The 15307-nt window shown below is 39.1% G+C and overlaps 1 protein-coding gene and 1 non-coding gene across 2 annotated transcripts in view; both read right to left on the reverse strand.

Moving 5' to 3' along the window:
* LOC126260152 (leishmanolysin-like peptidase) overlaps positions 1-15307 on the reverse strand; it is a 613327-nt gene that overhangs the window by 36324 nt on the left and 561696 nt on the right. Inside the window, exons 5-10 of the mRNA XM_049957411.1 lie at positions 13812-13929; positions 13438-13628; positions 12927-13127; positions 11872-12097; positions 8765-8952; positions 1510-1642 (exon numbers count right to left, since the gene is read on the reverse strand). Coding sequence (XP_049813368.1) covers positions 1510-1642; positions 8765-8952; positions 11872-12097; positions 12927-13127; positions 13438-13628; positions 13812-13929 — 1057 coding nt within the window. The remainder of the gene's footprint in view (positions 1-1509; positions 1643-8764; positions 8953-11871; positions 12098-12926; positions 13128-13437; positions 13629-13811; positions 13930-15307) is intronic.
* Trnas-cga (transfer RNA serine (anticodon CGA)) lies at positions 15043-15118 on the reverse strand. The gene has a single exon. It is a non-coding gene; the product is annotated as a tRNA-Ser (tRNA).

The following is a 15307-nucleotide window of genomic DNA, read 5'->3' on the forward strand; positions in this document are numbered from 1 at the left end:
ATCCTTCTCTCACTGACAATTTTCAGCCAGTCACAACGATTGAGAGAAGAGAGACCAGCTATCAAGAGCAACAAAATAGGTGAAGTGAATTGATTACACCTTCTTGCTATTCTACCTCCACCACACAAGTGGCTTTTCTATAACAAAAGATTTGTGTATTGTGTTTGCTTAAGTGAAGCAAAGCTTGTTCTCAGCCTGAATTTTGGTTTGAACACCACACTGCTTTACAGGCATGATCCTATTGAAAGTGGTGTGCCTTTGCCTTCCTCTGATCTTTGAACAGGCAAACTCAGCTTCTTTAATATGGAAGCTGAGTCATGGTACAACTCAGCATTTTTCACATACACAACTCACTGCCAGTGGAGCAAAGAAAAATCTAGACTTATTTTTTGGAATAATTAATACCCTAAAAACTAAAGCATGTAATCTAAGGTTGGTAAATACATTATGCAACATTTACAATCTAGATTATATAGTTTATTTTTTAAGTTGATTGTGGGTGTGTCAAGTATTATTTAGCAAATATTATCAACATTATCCAACGGAAGATGCAAATGTTTCATACAGAGAATATAAATAAATAAATAAATACAGAAACAAGAGCAAGATAATTGCATAGCACTCTTTACTTACTATAACATGGTGTTATTGTGAACTTTTCCATGTATTGTGCTCTTTCTTCCCCTCTTTACAAACCCAACCCACCACTCTTTCCAATCCCTCCAGCTACCATCACTAATTCAAAAATTTATTTTACTTTGAAATAAAACTGGTATCTGTGAAAGACTGTCACATCAGTCACTATATTCAGAGAATGTGCATTTTGTTAGTGTTTTTGTCTAAGAGACAAATGTAAAGCAAATACAAATACAAATGTAGATCGATCCTTACTCATTAGAATTCAAAATCAATTACTCCAAGAAATCCCTAAATCCTGGATGTGATTGCTTCTTATTAAGTATTTTGTCATTCACAACAAAAGTTTTTCCCCAGTCACATCCCCTAGCTTCTCTTACAAAGACTTACATAAAGTACAGCAAGAATAAATTAGTTGCTGCTTCAGTGTCTATAAAGGAAAGAAACTTATGTCCTTTGGTGTACTTGTTCCACATTTCATAGAGAGGGTTAAGAAACATGACATATAATATAAAAAGAATAATTACTACTCACCATATAGCACAGATACTGAATCGCAGGTAGGCACAACAAAAAGACTTTCAGAAAGTAAGCTTTCGGCCAACAAGGCTTTCATTGGAAATAGATAACATACACGCGTGTACTCACACAAATACAACTCACACGCACATGACCACAGTCTCTGTCTGCTGAGGGGTTAAATAAGATTTATTTCTTACTACTTGTACATGAAAACTGTTGCCTGTGATGGAAGACAGCTTTTTAAATTTCTGACCATATATGAAACAGAATTCACTTGGATCAGAAAGACATAACAATATAATTAGAAGTTACATACATAAATTACAACTCTGTTGATTAAATATTTGTTACCTGATAGAGTTTAGGGAGTGTGTCCTGATGTTCCACAAGGTTGCACAATGCTACAGAGCTACGATCCTCAGTACATTCTGTTTCCAAGGGATCTCTCTTTACTTTGTTGCAGAAAGGATGTATTGATTCCCCTCTGGAAAAGAAAAATTAATATTCCTATGCATCTAGGCGTGTCAAAAACAAATAAGTTTATCTAATATGCTAAGCTATAATATAGGCATATGATATGCAGCCAAAAAATGAAATACCATTTAAACAGAGTACTACATTTAATGTGTGCTGGTATTAAAATAAGTCTTTATATAAAAGATTTAATTTTTATTACTCTTTATTGCCTCTCTTTTTTGAACAACTCATTTCCTTCATCAGACGTATTCTAATCCGCTTCCAGTTCTTCCATATATATAACACCATCAAGGACAAGGCCATTTGAGAGGTAATTAAGACAGATAATTCATCATTGTACGAGTATATGATGACAAATGCATATCAAATAAAACACACAGGTCAGTAAAGGCTGCCCAGACAATCACATCAGTACACAACGTAACACCTCTGCCCCCACCCCCACCCCGCCACCCCTCCCCCCACCTCTCCCTCTGGCAGCAATGCAGGTGTGTCCAGAACGAGATTTTCACTCTGCAGCGGTGTGCACTGAGACTCGAACTCAGGACCTTTGCCTTCCACGGGCAAATGCTGTACCAACTGAACAACTTAAGCACGACTCGTGACCTGTCCTCACAGCTTCAATTCTGCCAGTATTTCGTCTCCTACCTTCCAAACTTCACAGAAACTCTTCTGCAAAACTTGCAGAACTAGCACTCCTGGAAGAAAGGATATATATGAAACTTCATGGCAGATTAAAACTGTGTGCTGGACCGAGACTCGAACTCGGGACCTTTGCCTTCCTTTCTTCCAGCAGTGCTAGTTCTGCAAGTTTTGCAGAAGAGCTTCTGTGAAGTTTGGAAGGTAGGAGATGAGATACTGGCAGAATTGAAGCTGTGAGGACGGGTCGCGAGTCGTGCTTGGGTAGCTCAGTTGGTAAAGACTTGCCCGCGAAGGCAAAGTTCGAGTCTCGGTCCACCACACAGTTTTAATCTGCCAGGAAGTTTCAATGCAGGTGTGTGTTCTCACATGCAAACAATCATAAAGGTGCCAAATGGCATCCTGTGATAGACTGTCCCCAGCATCTTGCGCCTCTTCTTGCAATTTGGCAATGCTTCTTGCACATCCTGGAGAGCAAGTAAGTTCCCACTTCATCATGTCCTATTCATGTTGACTTGGGGAGAGGTCTGGTGATGTTGCTGGCAAGGATAGTTGTATGCCATGAACAGCCCATTAAGTCACACCAGCAATATGTGGACACACACTGCCCTGCTGAAAAGATACATACCTTCCTGTTGAAGGAATGGCATTAGTATGGGGATAATAGTATGTGAAATGCAGTGAACCACTGTTTACTTTACTCTGCAGACACACCATGGGTTGTAACTGATGGCGCTCCACACCATGAAGCCTGGGAATGGATCTGTGTTCAACCTGGAATAGGCAGATCACCAGGTGAATGCCTAAAACTCTACGCCCATCACTGGCATACAGGCAGAACCTACTTTCATTACTAAAGACAACAGAGTGACATTCCACTTTCCAGTTAACTCTTTCATGACAGCAGGGTAACCATGTTTGGTGGTGTTGTGGTGCCAGTGGTAGCCTGGCAGAAGGTACACTTGATCTTAATCATGCTGCAAGCAAACCGTTCCCAATGGTTCCCGATGACACAGTAGGTGTTTCATCCCTGGATGTCAGTCAATGGTGCTCGCTCAATGCAAAAATCTTGACACGCATCTGTACTACGCAGACATCCAGAACGTTGTCTACAGGTGTAGAAATGTTCCACAGACTGCTGTTGAAAGCAGAAACACATCACTGATACACTGTGCCCAGCATGGGCACCAATTTATCAATACATCCATCCAGATTCCTGCAGGACCACAGTGCAACCCTGTTCAAATGGTTGAAGCTGTTCAACAAGAGTATGTACTTGTCTGTGGTGCATGGTTATCCCGTAAAATGAATGTTGCTATACTCTTCACCTTTAAACTCAGCACATTTACTATCTGCAAAGTCAAAACAAAGGGTGCACAGACATGCCTCCTAAGTGCTATCTGAACAGTGATGACTGTGACAAATGAATCACAAACACTAAAACCCCTCAGTATGCACATATTCTATCCTGTTGTCACTGAACACAATTCTTGAGTGTGTTGAATTTTTTTCAGCATTGTACTTGTTTGACAAGGCCGCACACTATGAAGGAAAAGGGGTCAATGTGTGCGAAGGAGCCGAGCTTAAAGCTCAAGCAGTTAGCTGACTTAACAACCACCGAGCTTTTTCCCACCAAACAATGCCACTTGATTATTTTCTGATTTCATTCACTGTCATCTATTCCTTTACTGTTGATCACTGTTTCCTGTACATTTGCCGATTTCATTAATTTGATGCATTACTTTGTTTGAAACATCTCACTTCTCCTTCTGTTTTATGAATCCTTCATTCTGGCATCAAATATATTTTGTTTGGCTAAAAATATCAGAATGCAGTTATTGGATCTGTAAGATGGAATACAGGGGCAATTTTACAATCATAATGAAACATCACAGGGAAGTGGGAAGGATCAATCTGTGAGGATCATAATACTGAAAGAACTGGCTTTGCAAAATCTTAAGACTTGACATTGAGGGAACGTCAATGTGATTATGTTCCACAGAAAGTAAATTCTGCCTTCTGGTAGAAGGTACAATAGCACTTTTACAGGTTACTTTCTGCAGTATTGGTAGCAACATGACACAGCATCCATTGATACTTGGTAGTCTCCGGGAGAATTGTTCTGTAACATCAAAGAATCATTGGCCCGCTCAGAGCACTCTGTTTAACAGTATGCCTACAAGAGTTTTATGACTCAAACCTATCGCCAGATCACAATGACATCTCTTCTTGTTATAGGTTTCTACGAAGAATGGACCACCATACACTTTAAAACTTTTTGTCATCTGATCACAAGTATGCTCATGGAGAGCAAGAGATTTGGAGCAAGAAGTTGACCAAATGTGTGTAACAGACTACTATGTGAGATAGCTGTAGGAAAATCTTCAAACAATAAGTCGTGAAGGTCAGATGATAGTTGCTTACAAGGCCTAGGCCTCAGATGACTGATAGGACACATTCCGAGACATCAGGGGGGTCACAAATTTAGTATTGGATAGAAGTGTGTCCAGTAAACATATAGAGGGAGACCAAGACACGAATACAGTAAGCAGATTCAGAAGGATTTAGGTTGCAGCAGTTATTCAGAGCTGCTCAGTTTTGGCAGGTTGCTTGCGCACAACCTAAGATGAAAGAGTAAGATATTTTCATTCGACATCCTCCCACCATCCCCTTCTGTTTTTGACAAAACCTACCCCTAAAGTTCATGATGCCCAATCAACAGGATCAATAGAGAATTGAAAACTGAGCTTTTCTTATCAACATGTATAGGGTCTGCAAATTCTTATTTTCCTTGAAATTGACGATAGAAACTTTTCCAACAGCCACTTATGTACACACAAGGTAAGAGCTGTTCAACAAAGGCACCGCTGGTGTACCGACCAAGGTGTCTGGCTGCAGAACGGAAGACCTGTGTTCGATCCCCAATTGCGTTTTGCAGATTTTTCTTTTATTTGTATTTTTTTCTGTTTCAAAATTGGCAGGCATAGGAGGGTCAATATGTTAAGTAAATCAATAGGGAATAATAACAAGGTAGGTAAATAAATTTCTCCTAGAACTTGGATTACTAAAGAATTAAAATTTAACCCTGGTCGATTGACAATGTCACTTTCCCTCACTCTCTACAGTAGTTGTAATATAAACATTTGAATCAAATATACTTGTAGTACCAAGAACATTTTATGAAGGCAATCTTCTATACCTACGTCATTCCTTTCAAAGATTTGAAGGAAAACAAACTTTGTTTACATTTAAAAATATTTATTTTATAGAAATTAAATTTGATGCATACCATGCATATTAAAAAATTATCTGAAAAATAGGTGCTGAAAGTTGATCATGAATCATGCTGTGAATCATTATTGCATCCACTCAGTTGCACAATTTGAGCTGTGTTCCCAGAAGCAAACTGTAAGTTTGAAGCCTTGAAATAATGTTTTTAATTTGGCGATAAAAATAAACATCATATGGCTAGCACACAGGTGTGTTTGTTTGGCAGTATTACTTCTACTGTGCAAGACAGTTGACCATAGTCATCTATAAATATGGCATCGCACACTATGGTTTTAGTTTGTCCACCTCAAGAATCCATTACTGAGACAAAACTTGCTATCAGCAATGAACGGTTTTAAAATGCTCTCAAGATATATTTTGTAACTCCCATTATTCTATTTCCCAAATTTGTAGCAAGTTAAGTTTTTTTAATAAGTTTGATAAACAATTGACCTCTTCTACATGCTGAGGGCCAAATTAATCATTAGTTTCTTGCAAGCAGGGAAAACTTTAAGCAACAATTTTCCAGATGCTGTGATGCAATACTGCACTGTGTATGAATGCTTTATTTTATGTACATTACCATCTGCAACATGGGTTAGTTTTTCTACCTTATGCAATAATATGCTCATCTTCACACCAATCTTACTTGGAATTGTTTCCATACAAGAAGGCTTGAAATTTTAATTCTTCACTAATCCAAGTTGTTCAAGAAACTTATTTGCCTTCTTTGTTATAGACTTACTTACATTATTCACCCACATGTTCCAACCCGTTTCAATGTACAAAAAATTGTAGAATGTAAATGGTAATCATGTATAGGTTTTCTATTTCCCAGCAAGATGTTTCCCACCAAGATGATTTGGTGATTACACCAGTGGCACTTTTCTTTAACAGCACACACCTTATAGATAAATTGGCAGCAGTTGAAAAAGTTTATTTCCTCAATTCCTAGAAAAATATGCATTTGCAGAACCCATATTTGATGATGAAAAATGTTAAGTTTTCAATTATCTACTGATCCCATCAATTCTGAGTTGACTGTGTGTCTTGAACTTTAGTGCTTGTTTTCTCAAAAATGGGAGGAGGGAGGGGAGCATGGAATTTCGAACCAAAATCCCTCACAGTCTTTATTTCAGGTTGTACACAAGCAACTTGTCAAATATGAGCCAAAATTGGTTGGCCATGTCTGAGGCCTTCACCTCACTTGTGAAAACTGTACAAGGACTTAAAATGACGTTTAAAAGTTTCAAACACGTGAATTGTTTTTTTACACTCACAAATATTACGGAACAAACAGGAATTATTGAAACTATAGGTAGTTGAAGTGATTTATTAAATACAAGGATCCAGATGTTACAATAACAAAACTATGATGATGAAACCACCATCTTACATTTCTGTGTAGTCCAAACTAAATGCAGAATTGAGGAAAATGTTAACCCCCCCCCCCCCAAATACGAGCAAAAAAACCATGTACTTGGCTTATCTGATAAAAAATCGCAATCCTTTCCACTACTTTGTACAAAATCTGTCCAAGTGAAGGAAATTAAATGTACCATACAATGTTTATGCAATAATTTGTGGTAATGAATTTCGCCAGTTCTTAAAAAATCACAGATGTGTAAGAACAAGTAAAAATTTATCAAAAAATTGAAATTGGTATCTAGGTACACAGTAATCAAGCTGCTTTCTGACGCGTTACAACTACAAATTATACATTCAAAACATGCGTTTTTGAGAAATCATCCTTTGTGCTCACCCAGAAAAAAATCAAATATTGAGGAACATGTTCAATTAAACCAAAAACATCACAGCAGCTAAGTGGTTAAACCATAAGCATAAATGCAGACATCTGCTTAATGACATACTTTATCACCACTGCTGTTATTGTTTAATGCTTTTCTTATGAGATGCACTTCATATCCTCACCACTGTTAAAGTGTTACTTTAGTCTTGATGAGAGAAACAGAGGTGTGAAAAAATGAGTTTACTTCCCCAGTCGATGTTACCAGCTTATTAGAAGTCGGCTCAGTGAATTTCTGTACACTGTGTAAAATGTAAATTCGAAAGAAAGATCAGGCGCTACAGTTTCACTTCATGCACTCTATCACTGCTGCTAATCTTTACAATCTACAGTGTGTGGTGCAAAGTACATATATGAGTGGTTTATGTAGGCGTTGGAACTGTATCATGTCAGATTTGAACACAAAAGTCTCTAAAATGTGCAATCGCAGAATCCTTGTTCTATTTTCATGTGACATCTCTGTCACAGAACATCATCTGCACAAGAAGTATATTTCCAGCATTTCACAGAATGCTTTCATCCCTACTTGCATTTCCTTCACAGAAGGGCCACTCCCCCTCTTCACACATCCAGTAGGCGAACTCATTTTGTGAGTGTTAGTGTGGTGTGGTGGCTGTGCTGACTATTGGGAGACTTTAACAAGTCACCAGCTAATAGCAGTTCACTAGCCAAAAATGGGTGATGTTTCCTTGATTATGACCGAGCATATTCTTCGAGACTAAGTGTTCGAATTTAAAAGGTTGACGGTTGATACTGTTGCTGAATACGGTACATCAGAAATACATGCAAAAAGATGAGACTGGCACAACAAAAGGTGGTGGCTGGGCCTCTTCATCACGTATTGGCTCGGTCCAGAACATTTCGCTTCAACTGTCTTGTTTTTCCATTACCGCTGCAACCTGTATCGTAACTGCACAGTGAAGCTAAATGTTGCAAGTTGTGTTGGCAAGCAATCCTCTCTCACGTCTTCCATCTCTACAATGGCTTAAAATATTCCCGTAATTCCACCACCATCCGTGGTGTGAACCACTTGTCTTTTGAGCCACTTACAATGTGTTCAGTCACATCAAATGACCACAGGAAGAAAAAAGGACAAAGTCAAGGAAGATGTCAAGTAAGAATTTAAAATTGAGGTAAATCTTCCTAGAAAGAAATGTAAAATTGGGGAATTTTTAGCATTGGTCTTATAGATTTTTCACAGGGGCTACATATTTATGAAAAAAGCAATGGGCTGGAAGCAAAGAAGGATTTAAACAGGAATATGAACTGATATTGTTTGCGGACCTGAATGAGATGCAAAGCAATTAGAATTATGATGAAGACTATGGTTACAAAGATATATGAATCATAAGCCAACTGAAATTGTTTTGAATGGGACACAGGAGTAGAAGCTGTTATATAATTCAGACTGACCTTGCAGACCTCTTGTCCATCCATTCCTTGCAGCTCTCAAGAGCAAATTCACAGCCGAATCCTCGACCCCAGTTTAATAGCTGTGCCACACTGTAGTTAGCTCGGTACCAACCTGTATCTTCCATCAGTGCCAGAGTGATGCGAGAATACACAGGATTCTGTGTATGTGTACCAGTCATTGCTTCATTCTGTTGAAATATTACAGAAAAATTACTTAAAATGATAATCAGGGGAACAAACGTAGAGGAGTAAAAGAAAAGACATACTTAAGAGAAGAAGTGAGCAATTACTAAATCCTCAGTTACTAAAATCTACCAAAACTAATCATCAGAGGCAGGACCTTTCTTGAGGTAAGTTGTTGATCAGAAATAACAAAGTAGTAGCAACAGTACGCAAAACTAAACAAACTTTCTTCTGCTTCAAATAATGCATTGTAATGTGCAGTCTCTGTCAAACAATTGACAAGAATTAGAAATAATACTAGGTTCTGACCTAAATGCTGATGTTATCTGCATAACAGAGCACTGAGTAGAAAAAAAGTCAATAGAAACAGTAAAAATCCCCAGTTTTCTTCTATGTAGTTCAGTTTGCATACTGTTTCTTATAGACATACACTCGATTATTGTGTCAGTAGCTGTACAATCATTGCAGTTGACTTCCATGCAGAAGACCCGGGTTTGATTTCTGGTACTGCCACGGATGTTTCCTTGGTGGGAGGATTGGTATAGGGTGCGCTCAGCTTCACGATGCCAACTGAGGAGCTACTTGACTGAACAGAAGCAGATCTATATCACGAAAACTGGCAATGGCCGAGAAAGCAGTGCGCCAAGCCCCTCCATGCCACATGCAATTACACCATTGATGAAGGATGACACGGTCGTCGGTCAATACTGATGAACCTACTGGGGCCTGTGAATGGAGTTTACATTTAGTTGGTAACTGCACATTATACAGACCTCTGGTAGAGACTTTAAAGGGAAAGAAGGCCACTTTTGCTGACTTTAACATTGATTTTTTGAAATCGTCAAGTTGCAGAGATGAATTACTATATGACAGGGAGTTCCAATTTAATACTCATAGTAAATACAATAACAGAAATCTCTATGAACTGTAAAACTGCAAGAGGCCATTTTTTTTAATTCAAGGAACCTACTTCCATGCAATAATAAAATGCCTTGTGGAAATAGTAAAACAGTAAATAAGGGGTACAGACATGAGGTTCAGTTGGTAACCTTTAAATTATGTTCAGAAGAAGGGCCACTCATCAAAATGACGGAGTGCAGGCATCCCAGTGATTGTAATGTAACAGGCTTCTGCTTCTTGTTATGATGGGAAATACAAGATGAAGTGTTCAATGAAACAGATGTAAACAGAATGTTCAATAGCTTTCATGGAACATGTAATTATTATTTTGAAATGGCCTTCCCACTTAAGCACTGCAGATTAAAACCAACTGGAAACAAAAAATGGATTACAGCTGGTATAAAAATATTCATAACAAAGAAATATTTCTCTACTCATACAAAAAAACAAAGTAAAGTAATATCTATCACAAAGTTATTAAGGATGCAAAAAAGAGGGGTAAGTTACTCATGACAATTAACACACATGGGAGACAGAATGCAGGGACTCCGCTCATGGATTCCGTGTCCACATTCACCGCCTAGAGGGTCCATTGTACAGCGGAAAGATGTGTCAAAACACACACATCGAAAACATCTCATGGGCATCAGTACGTACAGCTTCAGATCACACTGATAACGCATAACTTTGACCTTTTCCAGGAGGATATTGCCCTCAAATGCCAGAATAAAGGTGCCGGTATCAATGCAATTATCCTTACAGCCTTTCTCAACATGTAGATCAAAATGAATGCCCCATCCTTCAAGATTGGCCCAGAGTTCCTCATCAGTTTGAAGGATGAGGTCTCTTTGAAAAATGACTTCCTGAACCACTCTATGAAAAATGACTCCCTGAATCATATTCAAATACTGGTGTGGAGTAATGGACACCGGGATGTCGCCATGACGGTCACAGGCACGAATGGCTGCAGACTGGGTGGCAAAAGTAGTTTTAATCAATAGTGATCCCAACCACATATTACATTTCACCAAATTTGTCTTAAATAGTTTCCATAAAAATAATGGCTGTGGCACTGAATTTGTCCACATCTAGTCCTGGGGCAGACCAGGTAATGGGGAAAGGAATTTGTGCTCCTCCCAGGGTACAGCCAGAGAAGGGGAGGCCACAAGGTCATATGAAGCACAATTAAATGATTCATTACCAACTAAAGAGATGGCCTTAGAGAAAGGGCCAGTTTTTTTGAAGCTTCACAAGCTTTATGTGCAAAACATCTGCCCTGACATCACCCACTCCAGTTAGGGACTCTACCCACAAGTGGCACCCAGCAAAAGCAAGGCCTGTCTGGTTTGGTGGCCACTGTCAGGAGTTCCAATGCTCCAGAATGACAAGCAACCACTCCTAAATACACACAAGGAAAGTATTTGCTCAGGTGTCAGAAGTGTGTTCCTTGTGTTTTTAGGGGGCTCAACCAAGAGGGTATACGGACCCCACCATACAGACTGGCTCCCATGCTATCTAGCATTAAAGGACCACGGTGTCTAGGAAAAGATGGAAGAGGCAGTAAGGCCTTGTGCCAAAGACGTTAAGTGAGATGTTCTTCCCCCGTTACCTCATACTACAGAGAGAAGGGGAGGACACACCCCAAACGGGACCAAAAATGCCAGAAAAACTGAAAAATAAAAGCAAGAGGAACAAAAACCAGAAGGAATACCCGAAATCAGGAGGATAGCCAAGCTGATGCAAGTGAAGACACACAGAGAGGAAAGAGGGGGCAGAGGGGAAGGAGCAGGGACTGGGAGGGAGGTGGGGAGAGGGGGGCATGGGGAAGGGAATGCAGCCCCAAAAGGAAGAAAGGACCACAACAGCTCGGGGCCCTACGAGCACCACGCACGAACTTGCTTAAGAGCCACGAGACCCCTGGAGGTGGAGGGGGAGAGGGATTTTCCATATATCTATTACAAAAGCAGCTTTGTAACAACAGCACACATAAGAATCCTCCAATGAAATTATTGTAAATCATATACCTCAAACAGTCTCTTCTCCCAGTGTGTGAGAGCAGTACCTTCTTCACCCTGGTCCTCCAGTTCTGCACCTTCTAAATCATCACAGCCAAAATGCAACCGAACTTCTTTGGCAACTCTGGGAGTTACCATAACCTGCAACTCACGCTTCACTCTACCACCGTGCACAAGCCAATCCTCTCGGGTGATATTGCGAATTACTCTGTCACTCCATTGTCTTGCCTGTAACCTGAAAGTACAAAACAGTTTTAATGGCATTTCAATGCAGCAGCTTACTTGAATACCACTGCAAGCATTAAAATTGTAGTTTCAACATCATCAAGATCTACAAAATGGATTTTTCGAAATTGAAGTCAAAATGTCACTTTCTATTAAATTTCTGCACTTCTTCAAATTCATAAAACTTAATATCTACAGTTACTTGTTAACTACAAACCATTTTCACACTTTATCATTGCAGTAATTCACTGGGGAGTTATGCAGTTTTTTTCTGACACGTTCTATAGACAAAATGCAAAAACTGTACCACATGATACACAAACTCTCTTGTTTATCAAAAATATACTGTCAAGAATGAGTGTCCTCCTCTCCCTTTCCTAACGAGTATCTCGGGCAATACCAATCCACAGAAGAATTTGGTCTGTATGGACGAGCTCATTTTCCTAAATGTCTAAAGGCTATTGCAAATGCTGCCTGTAGGATTGGAACTACTACAATTACAAGCAACATTGGCATGAGAAACTGCTAAGTTGCTGATACTTTTAAGACCTACAAGCTGTAAAAATTATTAATAAAAATTTTACAAGAAGAAAACCAATGAAGGCCATCAAAAGAGATAGAAAATAAATTGCAACTGCACATGTTAGTGTCATCATTCCTTCAGAGTGAACCAGTTCAAATCAAATACTAAATGTAGTGTAATATTCACATTATCAAGACTCACAAATTATGAAGTATGTAAAACTTTCATGCAGTAAAGTAAAACCACCAGCAGAAAACCTGAGCACTGCTAACATCAAGATATAACAATTTTTAATAATATAATGTGACTCACTCACTTCTCGTTGAGCAGTGGTTTGCCAGATTCCAGTCTCGGAGTTAGCGGGTTGCCATCATCATCGCGGTAAAATGCATACAAACTGACAGAGAAACCCAGTGCGTGAAGGATTTCGTGCTTCACTGTAGACAGAAGAATTTCTAGTTCTTGTGGTTTTGTGCTGATGCTACTGGGACACAGATTTGCATGGCCTGCAATTGGTCTGAAAAAGGAAACAGTAATTTTCATTGAAAATACATGCTGCTGATATTAGACTACCATGTTGGTGGGAAAACATTGCTTACACCACCTCGAGTAATTACAATGAACAAGGTATCTTTTTTGTTCCTTTCTTCCGTGAACTGTAGTTGGCACTTAGCAAAGTTGAATCAAAGTGTCATTTAAATATGACTTTTAGAGAAAAGAGTGTTATAATAGTAAAGTGATAGTCATCACTTTAAAAGTCTGTTAAATAAAAGAGGTATTCCAATGAATCTACAAAAAATTTCCCCAATTGATGGCGAGTGTCTCACCTATCAAGTGCAGCTTCCTGCTGACAGTGAGCAGCATATGCAACAGTCATACCCTTGTGACACCTTGTCGTCTCCATTGCAGACACATAAAACACAAAGTCTGCCCCTGATATGCCTGGGCCCGGAACAGCAGCTGTGCCGTTGCCAGTCACTTTACAATCTTGTCCTGTAGCATTGCATGTACGACAAGCCTGATGGGGAAAGAAAATAATTATTTTGATTACGATAGCATTGAATAATGTTTCACTGCAGATGTACTCTATCTTTCACAAGTTTATAACTGAAATGCTGATATCTCAATGAAAACACAATGCATATACCATAAATTACAATTTACATGTCATTAACCAAATGCTCTTACTAGGAACACTTACTTCAAGATGTTCTTCAGGTACAACAACTTCTCCACACATTGTTTTGGCTTCACACGAATTTTTGCAGTATGGATGTGGGTCTCTTTTGCGATAAAAAACTTGATTATTTTCACATTTCCTGTTAAAAAAAATATGTTTCTATAGAAAATTTAAAACAGTCATTAATTAAAATTAGAGTTTAATATTGCAGCAACAAATTGTAATAAGCCATTAATTAATATGTAATTATAAGTAAAGCCTTTCTATTTAAATAATAAAGTAGGTAAAGAGCACTGAGTCATTGAGAGGAGGACACAAATGATAATGAAGACTTTGCTAGGTCTTTACTCCTACATTCTGTGAGAATTTTCTTACAACCAGTACACGAGCTATTTCTAAATAACCACACCAACTACAATGGCACTTCTAGTGACGTTTTTATGTATGGAATGTAGCCTTAGAGATGGACACTATTCCACCAAAATCTACATTCATCAGTATGTGCACAGGGATTTCTGGAAAGCAGCCTACATTGAATCTCTAATTGCAAGAGAATGTAAGAGGATGCTGATTTTGTTGTTCCTCCTCTACACACTCTAAACAGAGCATGATATAGTTTGAAAAATACATAACTCACTTGAAAGACCACTATTTGTAAATCTGTTATAGTTTCTCAATAATGAAACTTTCCTCTCAGTTCACTTGATTTTACCACAGAGTAACGAATATAAAAACAATGGAAGTGCCTCAAAAGGCTGATGCTAACATTTACTCCCCATTCTCCCCACAGAAAACAGGACACAAGAAAACATAACATTTAAAATATAGCTCTCAGGTCTGCTACCAGACTGCATTATAACATTTCCACAATGTTTCATCAGGTCTCCAGCCTTGCTGGTGTAAGACTGCTGCCAAGCCTAATCGTCAATATCTATTCTGAGATATTTTTCCTACAGAATTACTTCTGAAAGTCATAAATGTGAGTGTTATTCTCCGCCAGATGTCAGGTAGTGCTTTGAGAGCACTGAAGGAGGGTTTCCAAGAGAGTGCAGAATCATTTACCCTGCTGCCACATACACTAGCAGCCAGCATCCAAGGCAAAAATTGCTTCACTTTGCTGTTAGATGGACACACTTTATAATTCTTGGTGGCAGAATGCAAGGGTTCCAGACTAGAATCCAAAAAACCATTGACAAGATTGTCCATTATGCAAATATGTACCATTTTGAAACTTCCTGGCAGATTAAAACTGTGTGCCCGACCGAGACTCGAACTCGGGACCTTTGCCTTTCGCGGGCAAGTGCTCTAACCAACTGAGCTACCGAGGCACGATTCACGCCCGGTACTCACAGCTTTACTTCTGCCAGTACCTTGTCTCCTACCTTCCAAACTTTACAGAAGCTCTCCTGCGAACCTTGCAGAACTAGCACTCCTGAAAGAAAGGATATTGCGGAGACATGGCTTAGCCACAGCTGTGAGTACCGGGCATGAGTCGTGCTTCGGTAGCTCAGTTGGTT

Source organism: Schistocerca nitens, chromosome 5, assembly GCF_023898315.1.
Source record: "Schistocerca nitens isolate TAMUIC-IGC-003100 chromosome 5, iqSchNite1.1, whole genome shotgun sequence".
In the NCBI taxonomy this organism is placed as follows: Eukaryota; Metazoa; Arthropoda; class Insecta; order Orthoptera; family Acrididae; genus Schistocerca; species Schistocerca nitens.